Raw genomic sequence first — 24,248 nt, 5'->3', positions numbered from 1 at the left:
TGGTGAAAGAAATAGAAAATTCCCAGGAGATCGAGACCATCCTGGCTAACACGGTGAAACCCCATCTCTACTAAAAATACAAAAACTAGCCGGGCGAGGTGGCGGGCGCCTGTAGTCCCAGCTACTCGGGAGGCTGAGGCAGGAGAATGGCGTAAACTCGGGAGGCGGAGCTTGCAGTGAGCTGAGATCCGGCCACTGCACTCCAGTCCGGGCGACAGAGTGAGACTCCGCCTCAAAAAAAAAAAAAAAAAAGAAAATTCCCAGGATGAGCCTAAAAAGAAGATTCTGTTAATGTGCTCTAAGAATTACAGAGGCCTAAAACATGAGTACCATTGTTTTGCTGCACTTAGGCTGTTTGGTAATGGTTTACCATTCAATTTGGTTCTGGTCCCTGGCTTGCTTGTCATGGAATCAGTGGCATGCTACCCCAGAGCATGGCAAGTAACATACAACAGCTGTAAGATGGCAAGAGCAGAATAGGTGAAATAATTTTCCAGCACAGTAAATGAAACTACCAAGGTAAAGCTACAACAAAGTATCAAATGTTTTATCATAATTGTTTTCCTCTTAAATTACAGCTGTGACCTGAAAATACTATTTTATGATGATAGCATATCCATGTAGTCTATCTTCTTTACTTAAATTATTTTCATTGCATGAAGACTCAATACATATCAAGCACAAATGTGCTTCAATGTGAAGATGTTGAAGTGTTTTAAAGACAACAGCAGTTATATTTAGCATTCTGCTAATAAAAATTGAATTACATTTTTTGACTAATTTTAGATTATTTTTAATTAAACCAATGTCCTGCTAGTTCAGTTTTCAGGTTTATCGTTTCCTTGTCCATTTGTTTTGCTGCTTCTCTTTTCAGTATATATTCATATCAATCAAGACCCCAGAAGCAGCTGCAATGAACGAAGCAATGTTGAAAACCAAAGACTAAAATTAGATTATCAATGATATTTACTTATATGTTAAAGGCTGAAATTTCAGGGCACAACATTTTCTCCTGAAAGGAGATACTTCCCATCACTGTAATGCAGACCTCTGTTATCAAATTACATCCATATTACATCACTGGGTAGTAAAACTGACCCAAAATAGAAAGTGAAACCAGATACCTTTTCTGCCAAGAGAAAGTCTAAAGACAAAATTAAATAATGGACTTGTGTTCACAAGATGATTTTGACTAGTGTCTTCTTAATTAGAGGGAGATGTTTGTTCAAGAGAAGTAGTAGTACCAAAGAGGAAGGAAGTAAAATTTAACTAACATGAAGGTAGGGAAAGGAGTCTAGATTTTCTCCCACCCCCGCCCCCACTAGAATACTCTAATAATAATTATCAGGGAACAAGATAGTTTGGAATATGTGGGCATTGTTTCTTTTCCTTTCTGTGTGTGTGTGTGTGTGTGTGTGTTTGAGTAAACAAATGCTTTTTTGAACAACCCCCAAAGCTAAATTATTTGTTTTCCTTGACCCACAGAATGTTGATTTCATCTTGTGATGAAAAAAACAAAAAACAAAAAACAAAATAAAACACCATTTTTGCCAAGGATGTTATTAAAGACGATTTTTACAAATATTGATGCAGGCCAGCTGTCTTTTATGCCTTCTGTTTTCATGCACACTTGTACAGTTTAGACACATACAAACAGATTTAAAGCATGTTTCCTGATATTTCACTTTTTTTTTTTCCAGAAAATCCACAGAATTTGTGCACGTCTCATCAGAGTGTGGCATTGTATAACCACTGAAAACAGGTGCATATTATATCATAAATTATTTCCAGACATACATTGTATCCCTTTTCTCACCTTCCCTATCTGCATTACAAGGGGCACCTGGAAGGACAGCAGCCCCGTCCCAAAGCACCACTGCCCAGTCCGGGCGCTCATTCCCGCTGCTTTTTCAGGAGTGTCTGTCGCTGTGCAGTGCGAACATCCACACGGGGATGTACTGCTCTGGGAAGCCGTCCTGCTTCTCCTGGCCCAGCACCACTAGCCCACTCTTCCTTATGAGGCTCCGGAGGATGTCCATGTCCCGAGTCACACTGCTGTCAGAGAGATCGAGGATACAGCCCTCTCGGGCCACATTGTCCTTCAATATGATGACGCCATTTTCTTTCAGTCCATCTCGGCACCGGGAAAGAAATGCAAGAAGGTCCTTATCAGTCAGGTGCCCTACAAGGGGGACCAAGTGGATGGGGGAACAGGATGATATGGTAGGGAGGATGGAAGGTGAGTAGGGAAGAACACGGCTAAGAATCAGGAGATCATTTGTTCACTCATTCATGAATTATTTAATAGCCTCGTTCAGTTACAGGAGGCTTTGAAAATTTAGATAAGGGGACACATACCCTCTTAGAGAAGGCTCTGTCCCCTGTCTGTAAAATATATTATCCTACCTAGCCTGTCAACCTCATAGGCATGAGATAAATTATTGTCTACCCCCACAAGTCCCTCCCTGTCCCCTGAAGAACCACTGTATTACTATATCTTTGTGTCACACATACACACACCCCAAAATCTAATTCACTGCTGTCTCATTTCCTGGGGATTTAAATCTAAGAATGTCTAGTTCTGCCAATAAATGGGGATTAATCTTTTTGACTGCACTTTTGAAATTTTTTCAAGTATTTAGATTTCTTCAAGGATTTAGGTTGGTCCAAAGGCACTTGCTCCATTTAGGTTGGTTCAAGAACCAACGTAAATCCTTAAAGAAATGTAAATTTATTGTACAGAAAATGTCAAGGGAGAAATCTGGAAGATCAGAGTTTTGTGGGAGTTCACATGACACCTAAGGGAGCTAACTGCTCGAAGTACTACAGCTAACTCTTCCCTGGTGCCCTCATTAGCCCCAAGCACTGTCTTCTCTGGCTGAAAAGGGGAGAATAGCAGAGGCAAAGTCATGCAGGACTAACCAGAGACCCACTGAATCCAGATGACATCATATCTCCTGAACGGGGGTGTGAATTCCTGCAGGCTGTAGCAGTGGTAGCTTTCTACTTTGTCACCTTTGACCTGCAGGTAGTTCTGAGCTTCAAGGAGAAAGGATTCCATCATATCCACCAGCTCCACACTGTTGAAAACAGGCAATAAGACGTGTTTGCTGACCCTTCCTATCCCGGAGCCGCAGTCCAAGGCACAGTCTGTTCCAGCTCTCCCAGGCCCCTGCAGAAAGGCACCTTGATATTTCAAGTACAGAGACCCATTCTTGAAAATTGCACGCCCTAGTTACCTCTTTAAATCAACTTTATTAGGTAATTTTTATGCAATAAAATGTACCATTGCTTGTGTACAATTTGATAGTTTTGGACAAATATATATAGCCATGCACCTACCACCACAATCAAGATATACATTCAATTATCTTTTCAAAAAATACCTAAATATTTCTAGTCCTGCTTTCTTTATCCAAATAAAGAATTATAAATGAGATTTTTAAAAAATAGTATCTTAGGTTACACACTTGGTAATTTTCTCCAAAAAAAAATGAGTCATTGTTAGCCCTATGAAGATTACACGTTAATGACTAAATTTGAGACAAATCCACAGCTAAATGGTTCTACACTATAGATTATTGCCATGTAAGCAAAACAGAACCAAACAGTGAGAACCTTCCTGAGTTTTAAAATTAAAGACTCATTCAATGGAAACATTTCAGTTTGGAATAGTTGAATTTTATCTTTTGTAGGCAAATTTTGAAGGCTCTGAATTATCTACTCCTCTTGGATGGATGGTAAGTTTGGGAACCTGAGCTGAACAATGCTAACTTTTCCATTCCTGGCCAGGATTTTATTTCAAATACAGCCTTGATGGCACACAGCAAGTTCACATGGATAAAAGATAGTTTCGGCAAAGTTTCCTTGTGTCTTTTAATGCTAAATGTTGTTTTCTGGGTTTTTTTGGTACCAGAAACTACATGATTTATTTGGCATAAAAATTCTAAAAACGGTTTTTTTAAGTACATCTGTGCATTAAATTAGCTGGGAGTGAGGGGATGGGAAGATGGTGGAGGTAGGGGAGAAATCAGCCAATGCAAACTTTCTCAAACTTGCTTCCATAAAACTTAAAAAACGTTTCTGATTTATGAAGATTCAGCTGGTCTAAATTATTTGGTCATAATTGGGATGGCTGCTGAAGCAGTTTTGTGCTAGAAATTACAGTAACAAGATACTTGAAGTTGCCAATCAAGATCTTAAGGGAAAAGCCTACTCTTGATTTCTCAGGAACTAAGAATAAAAAAAAAATTGGCTAAGGATCAAAGGTGAAATACAAACAGAGGGAAACATCAGAAAACCAGCTTTCTAGTCCACCCAAATGGCCTTCGTTATGCTAGGAAATTACAATGAAGAACAAAAAGTGAAGGAACTGTAACTTCTTTCAAAATGGAATAATAATAGCCACAATTATTATTTATACATAGCAAGCTCTTAGCTATAATAATTATAATAAGAAAACTCCGCAATATAGATTATTATCCTCATTTTGGAGATGAGAAAATTCTGATTTCTAATATTTCATAACTAATGTCAGAATTAGAATTAGAACAGGAACTGTCTGAATCCAAAGCCAGTTCTACATTAGAGATGTCACCTCAAGTGATAACTCTGATTCTCTTGGTAATATCTGTCTAATGCTATGTTACAAAGAATTATAAGGCTTCGTTTAGACAGTAGAAAAGAGATCTATGATAGATTAGTGATGTCTGCCTCAAGCATGAGAAGGGGAAGTGGTAGTATACTGCCATGTGTTTGCCATTTTTACTTACACTGTGCCACATGTCACATTCAAATATAATTTAGACTAAGCTAATTCAGAAAAAGGCCTAAGTATGAATGCTGTGAAAGAAGCATCTTCTAAGTAAATTCATAACAAAAAGATGGGCAGTAGATGGAAAAATTATGTCATTATTAGAAATGACTTTACTAAAAATGTGTATGCTCAATAAGAGATTCTCATTTCAAATTTTTCTTATTATTACTTGGCCTTAAAAGCCTCTATTGGTCTTGTTGCTCTCATTAGTGTAGAAAGCGGTTTTAGAAGTAGAATCCTGGAACAACAAAGCACCCTGAACTTTATTGGACACCATGGCTGCCTGAAACTGTGATTGTATTGAAATCTGATGCCCTTGAATGAATATGACTAGAACTACATGCAATGTATGATTTCAAAACAAGACTGTCTTGTTTGTTTGTTTTTTGAGATGGAGTCTCACTCTGTCACCCAGCCTGGAGTGCAGTGGCGGGAATCTCAGCTCACTGCAACCTCCACCTCCCGGGTTCAAGTGATTCTCCTGCCTCAGTATCCCGAGTAGCTCAGATTACAGGTGTGCGCTAGCTATTACACCCCACTAATCTTTGTATTTTTAGCAGAAATGGGGATTTACCATGTTGGCCAGGCTGGTCTGGAACTCCTGGCCTCAGGTGATCCACCTGCCTCGGCCTCCCAAAGTGATGGGATTACAGGTGTGAGCCCATTTCGTTATTTTCATTTTCATTTATTATGCCATGTTTATATTTATGAATCCATATAAACTAGTAAAACATTATTAGGAATTTCAGTTTAGTTTTGATTCTGCCTATGTATTTTGTTTTGAAGAACATTATTTTAGGTTTATCCAGTGGAGCTAAAAAACTAAAATGAAAGGGCCTCATGTCACTGTATAAAAACTATGAAATATAACAAGTTAGTAGACCCAGATTTTTTAGCTATCCAATCTCTGAGAAATGTCAAAAAATAAATACTATCAAATAAATACTGATGACTTTTTATGAATTACTACTTTTTCCCACTAGAAAGCTAAAACAGGAAAGTTATCAACTATGGCATTGACATCATCTTGGTATCATTTGTTTATTTGCTAAATACATTTGCAACTAGTTTAAACACCTTTTCCCACTGCCTCATGTCATTAAGTGCTGAAAGGAAAGCACAACTTTAAACAATCTTCTTTTCGCAGTTGACACAAGAATAAGTCATGTCAGATAATCGTATTCCCTAACTCTTTGTATCTTGACCTGAATACTAATCTAGTAGATTAGAGTATGAAGGTCAAAGTACCAAAATATCAGTCCTTAAAAAGGGACTGTGTTTGTACTTAGAAGTCACAGTTTTACAATGAGCCTTGTCTACTAAAAAGGACTCCTTATATTTGTTTCAAAGGAGCAGGTTGCCTCTTTTCCAACATAAATATGCTAGCACAAGGCTGTTTCCTTTCCCAGGTCTGTGGGCGTGCTTATGGGCTCTGTCTGACCAGCATCCCTGTGGTCAGCTTGGCATTCCACACGGAGTGACAAGACAGCTGGATTACTAACTAAGCTTCTGAAATGCTTTGGGATCAAAGTCGGCCTCACCACGAGGAAAGCAGGAGGGATTGCTTTCAGCCAGGCTGGAGGAGAGTCGAGGTCTATGGTCCACCAAAAAAGTAAATAAAAAAATAAATAAATAAAGCAGGGATTTTTCAGTTTCATGAGACAAATGGAAAAAATATGTCATGGTTAACAGCAGGGAGTTTGGTGTCAGGCAGACCTGGCTGGGCTTAATTCCCCATTCTGTCTCTTACCAGCTGTGTAATCTTGACAACTTATTTAACCTCTTCAAGCCTCAGTTTCCACAACTATAAAAACAGAGCTAATAATAGCACTTACCTCCAAGAATTTGCATGAGGAGTAAATGAGACAATGCTTCTAAAGTGCTTAGCAGATTGACTCTCTCAGAACCAGCATTCAGTAAAGCCAGTCAGCAGCACTGATTTAGAAATACTCCAAGTTAACCTAACCTGTAAATATCCACTGTCTTCATCCCTAGACTCTCTAGTCTTTTATGGCCGAAGCTAATGTCCAGACACTTTGGCCCCAGTAAATACATCATCCTGATCACATTTTTATCCACTGTCAGGCTCTGGACTCACACACTGGGTGCTCCAGGAAGATTGGATTTGAAGTGAACCTCACCTCAACACTAGAGATATTAATGTTTTGCTACTAAATTGGTTGATGGCCTAATGTTTATATTTCCTTTATCAGAATAAAATGGGCACCAAATCTCAAACCAATGACTTTGTAATGTGTTGGAACAAAACTTGTTACCAATTAGAACTTTGCATCTTTGATAGAACTAACAGCAGCTTTATCTTGGGGGTTAAGTCTTTTCTGCTGTTGTTTTGTTTTGTTTTGTTAGTTTGTTTGTTTGAAACAGAGTCTTGCTCTGCCACCCATGCTAGAATGCAGTGGCACGATCTCAGCTCACTGCAACCTCTGCCTCCCGGGTTCAAGCGATTCTTCTGCCTCATCCTCCTGAATAGTTGGGACTACAGGCGTGCAATGCCATGCCCGGTTAATTTTTGTATTTTTAGTAGAGACAGGGTTTCACCATATTGGCCAGGCTGGTCTCGAACTTTGACCTCGTGATTCACCCACCTCAGCCTCACAAAGTGCTAGGATTACAGGTGTGAGCCACCACACCCAGTCTTTCTTGGGGTTTAAGTCTTTTCTAAAAATGAAGTTCCTTAAAATAGAATGAATACATTATATGAAAGCCTGTTTTTAGTAGTAATAGTAATAAATTAACTTTATTGGGTACTAATTTTGTGCACTAAAGCAGGTACCTGACATGTATTATTTCATTTGATCTCCACATTATCCTGTGAAGTAGCTTCTATTGTCATGCCCTAGTCACAAGAGAGAAAACTGACACTTCATACATTTAAGTAACAAGCTCAAAGTTGCTTATACATTAAGCAGAAGAACCACAATAGCCTTAAAGCCCAAAATTTTGACTCCTACAATATACTGTCTGTCTTCATATGACATGACAGTAAGGAAGTAGGGGTTGACCCAATGCAGGACTACAAAAGGGTAACATTCTTTCAAGGTAAAATCAAAACTATGTATAAAATAGTATAAAAAGATTCTACCTTCATTGTTTTTAAACTGAATATAATCATGTGTTTCCTTCCAACATCTCATTTTTATTACAGGGAGTCAATAAGTCAACCCAAAATCCCAAAGGGCATGATCTCTCATCAATCATTTGGGTATGAAATGTTTATGAGACTCTAAAAGAGATGTCTTCTTCATTCCCAAATTTTATATCAACACTGCTAATTCACCTTCCTCTGGAGCATGTAAGATTAGTTGGCGATAGGAGAGTGAAATGCCAAGTGGGATAAACCAGTGTTACTATATTTATCATATCATAAATGGTTCATCCTTTCTGAACATCTTAAAACAGGCTTGCAGGCAGAACTCTTGGCTGGGTCATATGGCTTAATCGTGACTTAAGTAACAATACAGAGGCATGCGAGCTCAGTGTTTGCAATGACTTTGCCTTCTCATCAAGCTGCAGTTGAATAACTCACCCCAATAAATTTCCTAAGAAATTTCCGAGAGGCCTGGATATCTGGACTGGACAGTTCTATGAAATTTCCCATCATACCCTCTTCTGTGGCTGGTACTTCCTGGTAGAAGAGTTTTGCTCTGGCATAGAACTGCATCTCGCCATTGATGACTTGGCTCGTTAAAGCATACAATTTCACTGCAAATGAAACATTATTAATAGTTATTAATATTTATAAGAAAAAAAGCTCAGCCTTATGCATTACATTTCCTTTTAAAAGCCTGTGAATCTGTGCTGTGGAGAAAAGAGCACTGGTTTGAAGTCAAAAGATTTGGGTTTGAGTTTTGGCTCTGTGACTTACATGCTACGTAATGCTGGGAAAACGTCTTAACTCCTCTGATCTTCAGAGATCGCATCTATGGATTACAATCATGTGGCATTTTCATGACTTAATAACTCTATAGTTGAATAAACCCATAGCTATATCAGTGTATTAAAATTTTTAACAGTGTTAGCTACAATAATGTAAAGAATGTCATCAGTTTTGTAGTGAGTTTTATCCCTGAGTTCAAATGTTTTCTGAGAATTTTCTCATTAAGCTTATAATAAAGTTTAATGAAAAAATTACTTTGCTTCTAATCGTAAGGTAGGGGTAACTGTTTTTATATCTTTTTCAAACAATACATATCCAAATATGTCTTCATACCAATATTACAGAAATGTGCCTGAACTCTACATTGTGATAATAAAATAATAAAAGAGACATAATATTTATTGTGCAGCTATTCTGTCCTAGGTAGTGTGCCAGGCACATTCACATTTACTTTGTCATTTTATTATTTTCAAAAATGTGTAAGAAAAATATGTGTTACAACTTCTGAGGAATAAATGAGACTACACATAAGTGTGTTTTGCAAACCAAAATTCACCCATGCAGATATAAAATATTTTCATCATAAGACATTCATAATAAAATGATAGACAGTAGATTAAAGGATGGAACTTCTGGTTCAAGATTGTAGGCTGAGTACATGCATTTGTCTTCTCTCCCTCCCAGTATTCCCTGAGAACTATCTTAAAACACTAAACCCATAATAGTGAGGAAAATGACAGAGTATCACTGATGGATTCATGATTACAATAAATTTCTCGACAATGAAAAGCAGATGGAACAAAGCAAAAGAATTTGCAGGCCAAAATATTTGCAAGAGGAAATTACATTCTGGACTTAGAATCAACAGGAAGGCAAGTGTAAGAATGAGAATGGAAGTCAAAAAAACAAAAATGAAACAAACAAACAAAAAAAAAAAACAGCATAAATCAAAACTCTGTCTAGAGAACAACTAGGTAAGAGGACAAGTGCACCCTCCTAAAAGCAGCAGAAAGCACAGCTGTAATCCTAGAAAGGGAAAATGTGTCTGTTGTCTTTAAAATGAATAAGTAGATCAATCGCCTAGGAAGAGCTAGACCAGTTAGCATTAAAATATTAGAATACTACTCATTTTCACATATAGAAGACTCCAAGTGCTGTCACTTACACCCATTCATCAGAGTATGGTAAAATCCACCTGCACATGTAGGGCTTCTTGTCTATTTAGGGGACAAGTACAAAACAAAGGAAACTTTATCCATTGCCTAGAATTATTTACCTTGTTTTTTATTCTTAAATGTGGATAAATGATCTCCAAACACATGAGAGTAAAGTAGCAGCCTGAAAAACAAAGATTGCGATAGTCAGAACTGACCTCAAAGAAAACAAAAATAATTCAGGAAATGGATGAGAATTTAAGCCAAAACAAAACAAAAAACTCATATATCTTTGAAGACATATGAGAATAGGCACATCCACAAATTAAAGATAAGATTCCAAGAAAATTATAATTAAAAGAGCAGTAAAGAATTATTAGAAATTAAAGTTTTGATAACCAAAAACTTTAAGATATAGAGTTGAGTAAATTTCCAGAACATAAAACAAAAAGATAGATGTGCAGAACAGAAATAAGAAGACTAGACTTACATAAGCAATTCAGAAGGCCCAACATCAAGCTAATTAGAATTCCAGAAAACTAATAAAATGAAGGGAAGAAAATTATTAAAGGAAGTAATAGAAGAAAATTCCCTGGTGCTGAAAGAGATTGTAAGATCCAACAAAGTGCTGAGGTGCATAGATTTTTTTTTAAAGCCACATTTAAGCACATCTTTAAGAGATTTCAAAACAGAAAGAGTAGTAAGAAGATCTAAAAGTCATTTAGAGGAGGAAGACTGGCTGACCTTCAAATAGGGTTGCAACATCAAGGGGGAAAAAAATACACAACACACAGATTTGAATTTCAGACATATAATGAATAATTTATTGGTTTGAGTATGCCTGAAATATTGCACATTCCAGAGTAAATACTTACACCAAAAATTATTTGGTGATTATGTTAAAATTAAACTTAGCTGGCATCATGTATTTTATTTGGCAACTCTATGTTCAAAAGACTAGAATCAGGCTTATATCACAGATCTCATCAGAAACACTAGAAAACAATGGCACAGTGCCACCAATATTCCGAGATCAAATTTTTGCAAACTAAACTTAATACCCAGTCAAATTTTCAAAGAATATTTACCTCCTATAGATTCATTCTTCAGAAGTTTCTTGAAGCTATATTCCAGCCCAGTGAGGGTTACAATCAAGAGAAGATGCATGATGAAAGATGATGTAATTAACCAGGTATCCAATGAAAAGAAATCCCAAAATGACAGATATGTATCAGATCTGGAAAGAAATCAGTTTATATTACAAGACAAAACATAGACTTCAAAAATAATATCTTTAAGTAGAATAAGCTAGATCCAAGGCAACAGAGTAGGCAAGAAGCAAGGAGATATTATAAATATTCTAAGGAAGGCATATTTTTTAATCTAAACCACCAAAAATAAAAGATAATTGAAAGCTCCAAGAAAAATATACAATGGTTCAAAAATGTTATGATCAGGGCATGAAGCAAGCCAAAATATGGCATAAATTTGGGTAGAAGAAATCAAAGAGAAAAATACCTATTTCACTTTAAGAACATTTTTCTTCAGATAACCCCAGGACTGAGATGTTGGATGGTGTTCAGAATTGAACAATTACATAGTTCCAAATTTTGATTCTAAAAGTTAAAAATCCAAAAAATACCACTTATATTACTATGACTGTGTTCCATCTATGGAATTGCATCAGCATTTTCCAACTTGGAGACACTGGAGCCAGTGTTTGTACCCTGAATCACCATGAATTTGCTGAAAGGGATAACAAGAACAAGAATCAGTTTCCATGTAGTTCATCATTTTCTGGAGGCCACCAATATTATTTATATCCTCCATACAGATTAACTATTATACATAGATTGTTATTTTAAAATTCAACTCTTTTCAAAGTTTAAATAAATACATAGAAGCTTTTTTTGCTATTCTACACACAAATTAGCTACTGACTGAGAAAATACAACATTAAAAGAATAGTCCTTATATTCAAAAACATTGAGAACCATGGACCTACACCAATCTCCCTTCCCTAGCACTTGGTAAAGTGTTGTGTACACAGCAAGTGACTTAATAAGTGCTTATAAATTCAACAGGGATGACAAAAATCAGGCATCACCAATAATATGACTGTTCCAAATTCTTCTGGATGTCTCAGAAAATCAGGCTAGGAACTCACAGCTCACAGAGGCTGCCCAGGGTTGGATGCTGCTCTGGGATCATTGGCAAGCCATAGCCCAGGGCTCTCTTGATCCAACCAAAGCAGCAAAGCAGCCACACTCATCATCACCTGCTTAAGTCAACTGGTTTGTGCAGTCTATTAAAACCCTTAATCTAGAAATAGGAATGGTCCATTATGCCAGCAACATTTAGACCACAAGTGAATGCCAATCTCAGCAGGCGTCAGACTCAATAGGTGGGCTTTTATGGTTATGGGCTTGAGTTCTCATTTTCACCTAATTGACAGCAGCATTTCACTAAAAAAAAGATAAATGAGATGTCATGTTCGGCCCCAGGTTCTCCCCTCCTGAAAGCTTCTGTAATTGTGCATATTGACTCAGATAAGTCAACCAGTCACCAGCACATGGCTTTTTACTATACAAATATATATACTGGCTAATTAAAGAATTGCAATGTCTATATGAAACTTGGGGTAGTTCAAGACAAAAACTAGACACTGTTTGTTTTTTATTTAATGTAGTATTTATTTCTTGACCTACATTATGAGTTGAATTCCCAAGGAGCTTCCACTATTTACTTGTGGTGAAAAGAAAAATAGAGTATGAGTTTGTTTACTCTGAAGGAGAATAAAAATGAAATTTCTAGGAAAGGTTAATGATATCCAGGAGAGTTTACATTGAAAGACAATTCATTCATGATTCAGTTATTAAGCCCCAATACAACATTCAGGAAATAAACATAAAGCTCAATCTCTCTCATGGAGATTACACCTAGCATGGAGGAGTTAAGTCACATGGCTGCATGCCCAAAGAATAGTACCAAAAAATGCCTTGGGCATGCAGCAGATGCCTGCAAGTAGCAGCAAGAAGACTCCATAAGACCTTAACCAGGAAGGATACTTTTTAATTGGGTTATCAAAAAATGAGCAGGAAAGAAATGTCACATGGCATGAATTATCTGGATAAAGCTCAGAATTTTCAAATGCCTCCTTGAGAAAATCTTCTGCAGGTAGCAAAAGAATTTTGTGGCTTAAGGTCTCATCTTCTGACTCTAAGATGCAAAGAAGTAAGTTTACCTTGAGGCAATGTGCCATTTGATGACTTTTGCTGTCTTTCAATATAAAAATTTGGAGAAAAACAAAATACTCACTCAAAATCTTAATCTAGACATGAAAGGAAATATTGGTCCAGTATCAGAGATAGGGACAACAAGTCAAGACAATATTATCCAAGTTGGCAATAAAATGAAGACTTTCTGACAAACAGGAAATTTTGTTGATAGCTAAGTGCTTTTCTGTGCTGAGTATCCTCTTTTCTTTCTTCTTTTTTAAGTGGTTGAATATAGCTATTTTAAAATACTTCTCTATTCCAGCTATTAGACCTGTTTGTCAATTTTAAATGATCTAAAATTCTTCAGAAGACTTGTAAGCTAGGTTTAGACAGTAATTTTGAAATGATTTGAGTCTGGTAATATTTGATCAAGTTAGCCCTTTGCAACAGCAAAAAAAAAAAAAAAAAAAAAAGCCCAATTAGGAGATACCCCTGTGAAAGGTAAGACCTTCCATAAAAGAGATTTGCAGATGAGTACGTCTCCATTTAGCCATTAAAGAAGTAATGGTAAAACAGGAAAAAAGGAAGGAAGAGAGGAGGGAAGGGAGGGAAGGAAGAAAGAAAAGGAAAAAGAGAGAGGAAGGAAAAAGTTGGAGTAAGACATCCCTGGATTTGTTTGCCGGCTCTGACGCAAATGAGTTTTATGACCTTGAATAGGTTACATAACTCATGTTAGCCTCAGCTTCTTCCTCTATAAAGAGGTAATGATACCTCTCTTAGGCTGTTCTTGTGTTACTCTAAAGAAACACCTGAGACTGAGTAATTTATAAAGAAAAGAGGTGTTTAATTGACTTATAGTTCTGCACACTGTACAAGAAGCATGGCGCTGGCATCTGCTAAGCTTCTGAGGAGGTCTTAGGGAGTTTCTACCATGGCAGAAAGTGAAGCCAGAGCAGGCATGTCACATGGCAGAGCAGGAGCAATGGGAGAGGTGGAGTGTCACACACTTTTAAACAACCAGATCTCATAAGAACTCACAAAGAGGACAGCACCAAGCCATGAGGGACCTGTCCCTATGACCCAAACACCTCCCACCAGGCCCCATTTCTAACATTGGGGATTTTAACATGAGATTTGGATGGGACAAATATCTAAACCATATTATTCTGCCCCGGACCTCCAAATCTCTTGTCCTTCTCCCATTTCAAATTCCCTTCTCAATAGTCCCCCAAAGTCTTAACTCATTCCAGCATTAACTCAAAAGTCCCAAGTCTCAAGTCATAAATCTCATCTGGAGATGAGTTCCTCCACCTACAACCCCATAAAATCAAAACAAGTTATTTACTTCCATGATACGATAGGGATACAGGTATTAGGAAAACATGCCCGTTCCAAAAGGGAGAAATAGGCCAAAGGAAAGGGGTTAAAGGTCCCTCACAAGCTTGAACCCCAGCCAGCAGACAGTCATTAAATCTTAAAGCTCCAAAATAATCCTTCAGTCCATGCCCCGCATTTTGGGCACACTGATATGACGTGTGGGCTCCCAAGGTCTTGGGCAGCTCCCCTCCTGGGCTGGACCATACTGAGGTTGTAAGCTGCAGGTAGGTCTGCCATTCTCAGGTCTGGAGGCAGTTGGTCCCCTTCTGATAGCTACAGTAGGCAGTGCCCCTGTGGGGACTCTGTGTGGGACTTCTAACCCCACATTTCTCCTCCACACTCGTAAAGGTTATCTCGGTGTGGGGGCTCCACCTTTGCAACAGGCTTCTGCTTGGGTGCCCAGGACTGCCCATACATCCTCTGAAATCTAGAGGCTTGGCAGCCTCCACCACTCTTGCACTCTGTGCACCCACAGGCTTAACACCATGTGGAAGCCAACAAGGCTTACAACTTCTGCCCTTCATAGCAGATGCCTGAGCTGTACCTGTGCCCCTTTGAGCCACAGCTGGAGCTGGAGTGGGATATGGAGAACAGTACCCTGAGGCTACACAAGGTAGCAGGGCCCTGGGCCTGGTCCCCTGAAACGAGTTTTCCTATACTACTGGGTCTGTGATGGGAGGGGCCGTCTCTTAGATCTCTGAAATGCCTTCCAGACCTTTTCCCCATCATCTTGGCTATTAGCACCTGGCTCACTTTTAGTCATGCAAATCTCTCTAGCAAGTGGTTGTTCCACAACCTGCTTGAATTCTTACTCTGAAAAAGTTTTCTTTCCACATGGCTAGGCTGCAAATTTTCAACTTTTATGCTGTGCTTCCCCTTTAAATATAACTTCCAACTTTAAGTCATTTGCTTGCTTCCAAATCTTGGTTAAGCTGTTAGAAGCAGTCAGGCCACATCTTGTATGTTTTGCTGTTTAGAAATTTATTCCACCAGATATGCTAAGTCATCACTCTTAAGTTCAATCTTCCAGAGATCCCTAGGACATGGATACAGTGCAACTTAGCTCTTTGCTAAAGCATAAAAAGGGGGACCTTTGCTCCACTTCCCAATAAGTTTCTTATTTCCATCTGAGATCTTAGCAGCCTGGTCTCACTGTCTGTGTCACTATCAGCATTTTGGTCAGAGTGATTTAACAACTCTAAGAAGTTCCAAAATTTTCCTCATCATCCTGTCTTCTGAGCCCTCCAAATTTTTCCAACCTCTTCCCATTACCCAGTTCCAAAGTTACTTCCACATTTTCAAGTATCAGAAGCTTCCACATGTCAGGCATTTCAGGAGCAATGCTCTACTCATCAGTACAAATTGTCTATGTTAGGCCATTCTTGCATTGCTATAAAGAAATACCTGAGACTGCCTAATTTATAAAACAAAGAGGTTTAATTGACTAATAGTTCTGCAGGTTGTAAAAGAAGCATGACACTGGCATCTGCTTAGCTTATGGGGAGGCCTTAGGGAGCTTTTACTCACATCTAAAAGTGAAGCAGGAACAAGCACATCACATGGCAAGAGTGGGAGTAAAAGGTGGGGTGAAGTGCCACACAATTTTAAACAACCAGCTCTCACAAGAACTCACTCACTTATTGTAAGGACAGCACCAAGGCATGAGGGATTCATCCTCATGACCCAAACACCTCCTACCTGGCCCCACCTCCAACATTGGGGATTCCATTTCAACATGAGATTTGGGTGAGACAAATATCCCAAATATATCAAAACCTGTCATACAACTTGTTGGGATTATTAAATGAGATAATGAATGTGAAAACACCTAGTATGGTGTTTGGTTTAGAGTAGAAACTCAACAAATGTTACCCTCCTCATTCTATTTTACACCAACAGTCGGGGTGGAGGGGATTTATCAGTGTTTCTGGTGAAATTCAAGGTTTAAATGTGCCAGGATGCTAGAAAGCTGTCGTTACCAAGTCTCTGAATTGCCCAGAGGAACCCTCTAGGTTTTATTTGCTCCCTATAGACTTTAGGTGTCTGGTGTTTCTTATCTCTAAAATAGGGCACTGCCTATTCTGAAAGTTGTGTAGGGCTTTTTTCTTTTCAACTGAGGGCTAGTTTAGTGTTTTCCTGACTTCTAAATTGGGGAAAGACAATCTACTTTCTCAAATTCAGCAAGAGATCTATCCCCTGCCTACTTGCTGAGTGTCTTCCTGACTCTCTATTCTTTCTTGAACTCTCCATTTGACCTACTGTCAAATCTGAAAAGGCCAGAAGTCAAGTGGAGATACTAAAGACAGATTTTTCATGATGAGATTTGACTCAGCAGTCCCCATGCTTCCTTTGCACCTCTGTAGAATTTTATAGTGATCTCTATCACTGTAATACCACATTTTAAAAAAATATTTGTGTAGGTCTCTCTTCTACACTAAACTCTTCAGGATAAAGCTATGTCTTATTTTTTTATAACCTTAGCACTTAACGTTATGCTAACTTCCTGATGGGCCTTCTTTGAATGTTCATTGACTAAAAGCTAGCTTTTTGTTCTTTGAATAATATATGGGTTCAACAAAGAGCTGAATGGTGATAGGGATTAACTGACATAAGCACACATAAAGTCATACCTTTGGTATCATTTATGAAATACCTGTCCTTCCAATTAGGCATACTCAAATAATTAAAAAATAGTAACTATAATTGATCAAACATGTTTATATATAATACATATGCAAAAATTTATATTGAACTGAATATGTAAGATAAACATTATATATCCATTCTACAAAAGAAGAAACCAAGGCATTAAGAGATTAACTAAGTTGCTCAAGGTTAAGTAGCTGGAGAGTGATATATCTGGAACTTGAACCTATGTCTATTTAAATAGAAAATCTATAGATCATCCCTCTCATACTCTGTACCTAAAAATATATCGCTAAATAAAAAGGAAAATTATATTTTCTTCATTGCTTGAAAGAGAAAAATGCATTTGTATTGCACAGGTAGCGATAAATATTTGAAAATGTATCATTGTACATTGCTGAGTTGTGCAGCAATGCCTATCAAGGGAATGAAATAAATTTTTAAAATACTAATAGCTGTGCGGTGAGTTTTATTCTGGAAGTTCCAAGTGCTTTTTAAGAGATGTTGTTATTAACTCTAGCTTTTAACTTTGATGGCAAAGGCGTAGCTAAACAATCTATGTCTTTGCCATCAAAGTTAAAAGCCAGAGTTAATTTGCTCCTCAGAGACTGATTCTTCTGAAAAGCGATCAATGCAAGAGAGGATACCTCCTATGTGCCAGGCATTATGCTGAGTACTTTCATGTCACCTCTTCACTTTATCTCTTTTAACTGTCACAATGATTCTATAAGACTAGAATTATAATCATCATTTTAGAGATGAGTAAGAGAATCTGAGAGACTTGGTAACTTAATATCATATAGAAAAGAAATGTCATAACCAGGTCCTGGCATGTGCCTATTCAAATGCAAAAGCTTCTGGTCTTTCTGTTAAACCACACAGAACCATTGTTCTGCACATGAAGTTGGGCTAAGCCTTTAACAACGTCTAGGAGTAATAGACTTTTGCTCAATAATATAATTAATGAATGTCCATTGACTTCTACGTGTTCAGAAATGTGGATAACACTAGAAGAATCATTGAGTGTTAAGTTATTCCTCAATAATTGTTACTAAACGTGGAGATGTTATCCCAGCAGCTCCAGTGGAACCCTTTGAGCACTGGCATATACATTGGAGATTTCCACTGAATTGTTTTCCTGTTCTGTATCCTATTTGTTCATGAATAGCCACTTTTGGAAAACTTGTTCACACCAAGCTTCTAACAGAACTTTGGTTGGTGTACCTAGATTATTTAAACCTACTCACTGACCTGCCTATCTTGATTATCTCAACAGGAAGCCAATGTTCTTCATAGGCTGTTTGTTCTCTATTCCTGTTAAATCATAAAATATGGTAAAACTTATATTGCCCCATGAGTTAAGTTTTCATTAACTTAACATTGTATTATGTAGTGGTTTAAAAAAGATCATGGAGTTAGATCACCTGGGTCCTAATCCTGCTACTCCACTCACCACCATAAGGTCTTTGGCAAGTTACTTAACTCGTCTGGGTATCAGTTCCTCAAATATCATATGGCGAAAATAACAGCACACCTAATAGAGATGTTATGAAAATGAACTGAGATAGTTATATGCAAAACATTGAGAACAACGATAGGCTTGTTCTCACTTCTTCCTGAAGATCCGTTACGTTCAACAGCATAGCTGAGTCTTCCACTGGAGATTTTTAGTACATATGTCTTTGCTATTCCATGAATCTCTGAAGCTTGCCAGGGATGTTTCAGCAAATTTCTCCATGACTGAATGTCACCACATAGTGTGCTGGAGTGAGACTGGCTGCCTAATCTAGGCAGTTGGAAGGAGAAAGGAAGGAAAGAAGGAATCAAAGAGTCTGGTTAGCCACCGTTCTTTCCATATAATTACTCCAAACAACAAACTCTCTGTGCAGACCCTACAGGAGAAGTTCCCTAGCCTTTTTGAAAGAAGGGCTTTATTTTCATTTCTATGAAGTCTTGAAATTATCAAGAGTAGAGGAAGCTGACTGTAAAACACCTCAGCAGAGCTGGAGAGGAAGCATCTCTTCTGGCTAAGTTTTATTTCCAAACGGAAAAACATAATTAATACTCGCTGCAGCCTGAAAACTCTCATATTTTGAATTAAGTTTATTGTCTTTGGTAATGCCTGTTCTAGAGAAAGCTACATGGTGACTTTGAAAGAGGCCTGGCTCAGAGGAAGGAAATAAACTAATATTTACTGAGGAGGACTATTTCACATATATACCAACATTTAATCCTTCAATCAACTCTGCTATAGTTTTAAGAAAAATTATACTCAGAGGCTTTAGTAACTTGCAGAGGTCAGTTTTCTAGTAGTAGCAGTGCAAACATTTGAACTCAGAATTTTGCTGATCCACAATTAATTATTAGTAAGGGGCCATTTAATTCATTTAACAAATATTTTTTGAGTTTTTCCGATGTGCCGGGAACCATGGTAAATGCTAAATAGATATAGAAGAGAAAGAAAAAGGCAAGTCTTCACTCTCATGGGAATGAGAGTCCAATAGGGGAACTAATACACACAATTGCATTCCATAAATATAAGTTATAAACTCCTGGGACAAAAACCAAAGTTTAAATGAGTGAATCAAGGATTAAGGGAAACCTTCTAATTGAATAAAATTCACACTGGCAGATAAGACTTACATGCAGATTCCTTTCTGAACATTCGGCTTCTCCCATTAGAGGAAAAAGCCGCAAAAAATCTGAGTATTCACAGAACTGGTAGCCTGATTTCCCTGTACGCTTAGTTTAAAGGGATTAATACATAGTTATTTGTAGATTTGCATCCATTGTCACATTATAAAATCCTGAAGAAGAATGGAAACTGTCTTATTAATATTTGAATCCTTTCTAATGCACAGTACTTTGACAATAATGAAATTCCATAAATATCTCTTACATTAAATATGACTGAATTGATCAGAAATAAGAATTGTCTGGTATTTTTATCTCCAAAATAAAATATTTTTCCCTGTGGCAGGAACATTTGCTAGTGAACAAATATACATGTGCTCCCTTCATATTGCCCAGCATTCTTGAAGTTCTGGACAACGAATTCTAAACAGGTGTAATTGATGTCCTTTGGGGCTGAAGTATTTAAGAGCTAGTAGACAAAACTTTGGCTGCTCTATTTGCTTGCCTGGTGACTAGCAATGTTCCAGCTGGCAAAGCCTCTATCATCCTGGATCCCTGATTGCCTGTGTGGAATATAGCCTCCCCTCCACCTCCAATAATGCACGTTGAAAATGATGTAGCAAGAGAAAACAATATTCTCTATGTGTTCAGCTATCAAGATTCCAGAGTTTATTTGTTATTGCAGCATATCCCAGTCCATATTGACTAATGGAGCCCTAGATTTCTATCTTCAAAGAGGTACTGTGGATGAGGCTAGCTCTGTGACTCTCAGTTGAAACTAATGTCCAGGTCAAATCATCAGGGTCAGAGAAAACAAGCAATGCCCATTTATGGAAAGTTGCAAATAAGTAAAATGAAGGCAATATTGGCTTGGAATAGACTAATGGTTTTCAAACTGTGTTTATGGAACCCCACAGGTATTATAGAAGAGTCTCAGTACGGGCGGATCACGAGGTCAGGAGATCGAGACAATCCTGGCTAATACAGTGAAACCCCGTCTCTACTAAAAATACGAAAAATTAGCCAGGCATGGTAGCGGTCGCCGGTAGTCCCAGCTACTCAGGAGGCTGAGGCAGAAGAATGGCGTGAACCCGGGAGGCGGAGCTTTCAGTGAGCTGAGATGGCGCCACTGCACTCCAGCCTGGGCGACACAGCGAGACTCCATCTCCAGAAAAAAAAAAAAAAAAAAAGTGCCTCCGGAGACAGTGGTAAGTCTGAGTCTAAGAGACTAGACCAAGGAAAGGGTCCTGACCCCAATCCTTTGCAGAGAAGTTTCACTTTTACACTAGGCGTCCATGGAATATTTTGTCAAAAACTTTGCCTTTTGATAATATGTTTTTTTAAAAGGTTGAAAATAATTGGTAAACCATTAGCATACTTACAAAGGAGAAAAACACAAGATCACCATGATTTTATTGGACAATAAAAGGGATTGAGATCAAATATAAATTATTGTCCACTTGTACCAAATTAATTTTCATCTGCTTTTCAGAAGAGACTATTGTATTCTACTTTTTCATTCATCTTCAGCTGCTTTCAAAGGTGACTTCTTTTTCTCTCTAGTAAATATTTGTAAAGTTTGGCAGTCATCTGCCTGTTAGTGACTCTCTTCTCAGCTATTGTAATTGATACCTTTCTCCAGTCTAATAAAACCAAGGCTACAAAGCTACTCTTATTGAGGTATGGCCTGAAGAGTGTCTCCAGAAAAGCAATGCTCTGCAGTATATGAATTGGCTAGAACATCATCACCTTCCACTTAAACTGCTCTATTATTTTTTCCTTTTGGATATAGATGAGATGTATTATATGTCCTAAAAGAATTACTCATGGGCACTGTGATCTACCAAAAAAAGCCCTGGACTTTGGTCTTTGCTTTGATATTACTCTATCTAGATTAAATATCACCATCTCTGAATTTTATTGCCCTCCTTTGAAAAAGTAAAATGAAAGGAAGAAGGAGGGAAGGTAGGTAGAAAAAAATAATGATAACCTACCCCATCTATTCCATAGCGTGACTATGAGAATCAAATAAAGTCATAGATGATAAAAAGTTTTAGAAGGAAGTTATATAAATATTAAATGAAGGTATTTGTATGTTTAGAATCAAAGATCCCTCATAAATGGATTTATGGAAAGAGGTGTTGGCAGGCTGCTAACATTCAGTTGCTTGAATGCAATACAAAGAATTATGTAGCTGCTTCAACAGCTGGAAACCCTGACCACCTCAAGTGCACAATGGGGCTTTCAGACGACCTTGAGAAAACAGACTAGGCTGATACACAGCCTTCTTGCTTTCACCAGGGTAAAATATAAATCAAAGGGAGGAGGGTACTTTACTCTTTAATGGTAAGTTATTTCCTCTTCAGTGCTATTTAGGGTGCCCTTAAGTAACTACTTTCACAGAGGCGGAAAAAAGTAGAGTAGGCAAACCATATAAGCTTTTTATTGCTCTGTTGTCCAATTCTCTGAAAACTAGAGGAAATAACAAAAATGGAGACAGACTACTGATTTCTTAATATTCAAAAACCAAGCTAAAATCTGCTTTTTTAAAGCTCTCTGACTATTCTTGTGATTCAAGAAGACCAGAGAGGATTATAAGTGTGTACACAAGCACACACACATAAACATACATACATACCCCAAGCACATTTTGATCTATTATGTCTTTCTTTTTAACACTTACTCAGTGTATTAATGCATTAATACTCTCATCTTTGAATTATCAAATTTGCCCAATTACAATTTTTTGTAAATATTAAACATGTCTGAGTTTCTACAAGCCTGATACTCAGGCAACGGACACCCAGAGAAGCAAATCACAGTGTCTGAGGGTGCATGGAAATCCCAAAATAAAGTCCTGACTCTATTTTAGGCACTTAATCTTTGTATTCTCCATAAAAGAATTCCATTGAAACATTTCAGCCCAATGACATTGGTTGTGGAGTTTTTCTTATCTAAAAAGTATCCTTGTTTTAAATTCTCTTCTAGAAGCCCCATGACCTCATGCAATTCCTTCAGTCATTTCTTGTTTCTTATCTAATAGCTCTGACTCACTTACCCAGGGGAATTTTTTCCAGCAGGTAGAGATAGCTCTGAAAGAAGTCATTGCGAATGGCTTTGTGAAGGATAAAAGACATGCTATATCGACAGAGTTCATCGTCGGTCTTCTGCCAGCGGGATCTAAAGGCAAAATGGGCACCCAGGTGGGCCATGATGAAGGGGGATAATAATGATTTCTACAGAGAAAGGAAGCTTGCCTTGCTGTTTCTTTGAATTAGCCTTCTCTTTCTAAACGAACTTGAGACTGTCATTTTAAACCAGTCCCCTGTCCATCTGTATCAGGACATGCTGTCATGGGGTGTAGGGAGGAGGGGCAGCACACAGTGGGAGAGGAGGGCAGGCTCTTGGCACATCCCCCCTGTCTGATTGCTTGGGTGACACCACTCCAAACCAGCAGGTGCTAAGTAAGGATGAAAACTGGCTGAGAGAGATCCTGCTTCATCCAGGAAAAAGTACGCCTCTCTCCTTTAGCCGCCACTTCAAACAGGCAAGAGCGCAGCCTGCTAACACCCTGAATATTTGCCTTAATTTGATTTCTAAATTGGAATAGCCTAATTTCCATTTCAAAGAGTTGTGAATATTTTGCAGGAGATCTTGTTACCTGATTTCCATCACTCCTCCTAGAACACTGAATCCTCAAATTACAAGGACCCTTCAAAGTCATCTTAGCCACCCATGCTTCTTTCATCTGTACAATTTCTCCCACAAAATTTCATAGAAATGTGTATGTGTTTCCTATTTTGAAGGATCTTCAAGAGATGCAATTATTTGAAAGCTTGTTTTGATGTTAAATATCTTTCTCTGTCAGCAAACTCTTCCATCTAGCTTGCTGTAAACAACAACTATTCATGTAAGCCTGTTTCTTCCTCTCTGCCTACTATGAATATGATTTTCCTCTTAAGTACATTTGTTTTCTGTACTGGGTATCTTTCTATTGTCCCTCCAAATGCACTCTCCACTCTTCACACATTACTATGTGTTCCCCAGGAGGTTGACCTACATCAGTGGACTCCTTTGACTTCTGGCTTCTAGTTGGCTTTAGCCAATGGATAGTGCCAGGAGGCGACTGGAGCAAAGTGAGGTCAAGGTATTTATTCCCTTGGCACCTTCTCTGTGGAAATGCCATGAGCTGACCATATCCTTTAACAAAGGTCATACATCTGACAGGGGTCTTCTCATACAAATATCCTTTACTAGTTCTGTTTATTTCTCCTTCACCTGACAGCTTGAGGCCCAGGGGGGATGATGCACCAGGTGACAAGCCCGATTCCTTGTAATTTTCCTATACTTGCCCACCTATTTGTAAATAGTCCTTTTATTAAACCAGTTCAAATTCTCAGTTTGTGAATTCCATCTGTTCCCTACAGAGACCACAACTACTGTTTTCCTCCCCTTATGTTCCTAACAGGAAAATGTATAAGATCTCAGTACACTATTGGCCCTAT

At 38.0% G+C, this 24,248-nt stretch overlaps 1 protein-coding gene across 1 annotated transcript; it reads right to left on the bottom strand.

Moving 5' to 3' along the window:
- Positions 1–779: 779 nt before the first annotated feature.
- METTL11B (methyltransferase like 11B) lies at positions 780–23,101 on the bottom strand. The gene is made up of 4 exons (XM_033198050.1): positions 22,802–23,101; positions 8,364–8,539; positions 2,923–3,172; positions 780–2,182 (listed from the first exon to the last, which is right to left on the bottom strand). The coding sequence occupies exons 1-4, from the start codon at positions 22,953–22,955 to the stop codon at positions 1,911–1,913; spliced, it is 852 nt and encodes a 283-aa protein (XP_033053941.1). The 5' UTR covers positions 22,956–23,101; the 3' UTR covers positions 780–1,910.
- Between the last annotated feature and the right edge of the window lie 1,147 nt (positions 23,102–24,248).

Source organism: Trachypithecus francoisi, unplaced genomic scaffold, assembly GCF_009764315.1.
Source record: "Trachypithecus francoisi isolate TF-2019V2 unplaced genomic scaffold, Tfra_2.0 Lachesis_group5, whole genome shotgun sequence".
In the NCBI taxonomy this organism is placed as follows: Eukaryota; Metazoa; Chordata; class Mammalia; order Primates; family Cercopithecidae; genus Trachypithecus; species Trachypithecus francoisi.
This window is presented reverse-complemented; position numbering and strand designations above follow the sequence as displayed.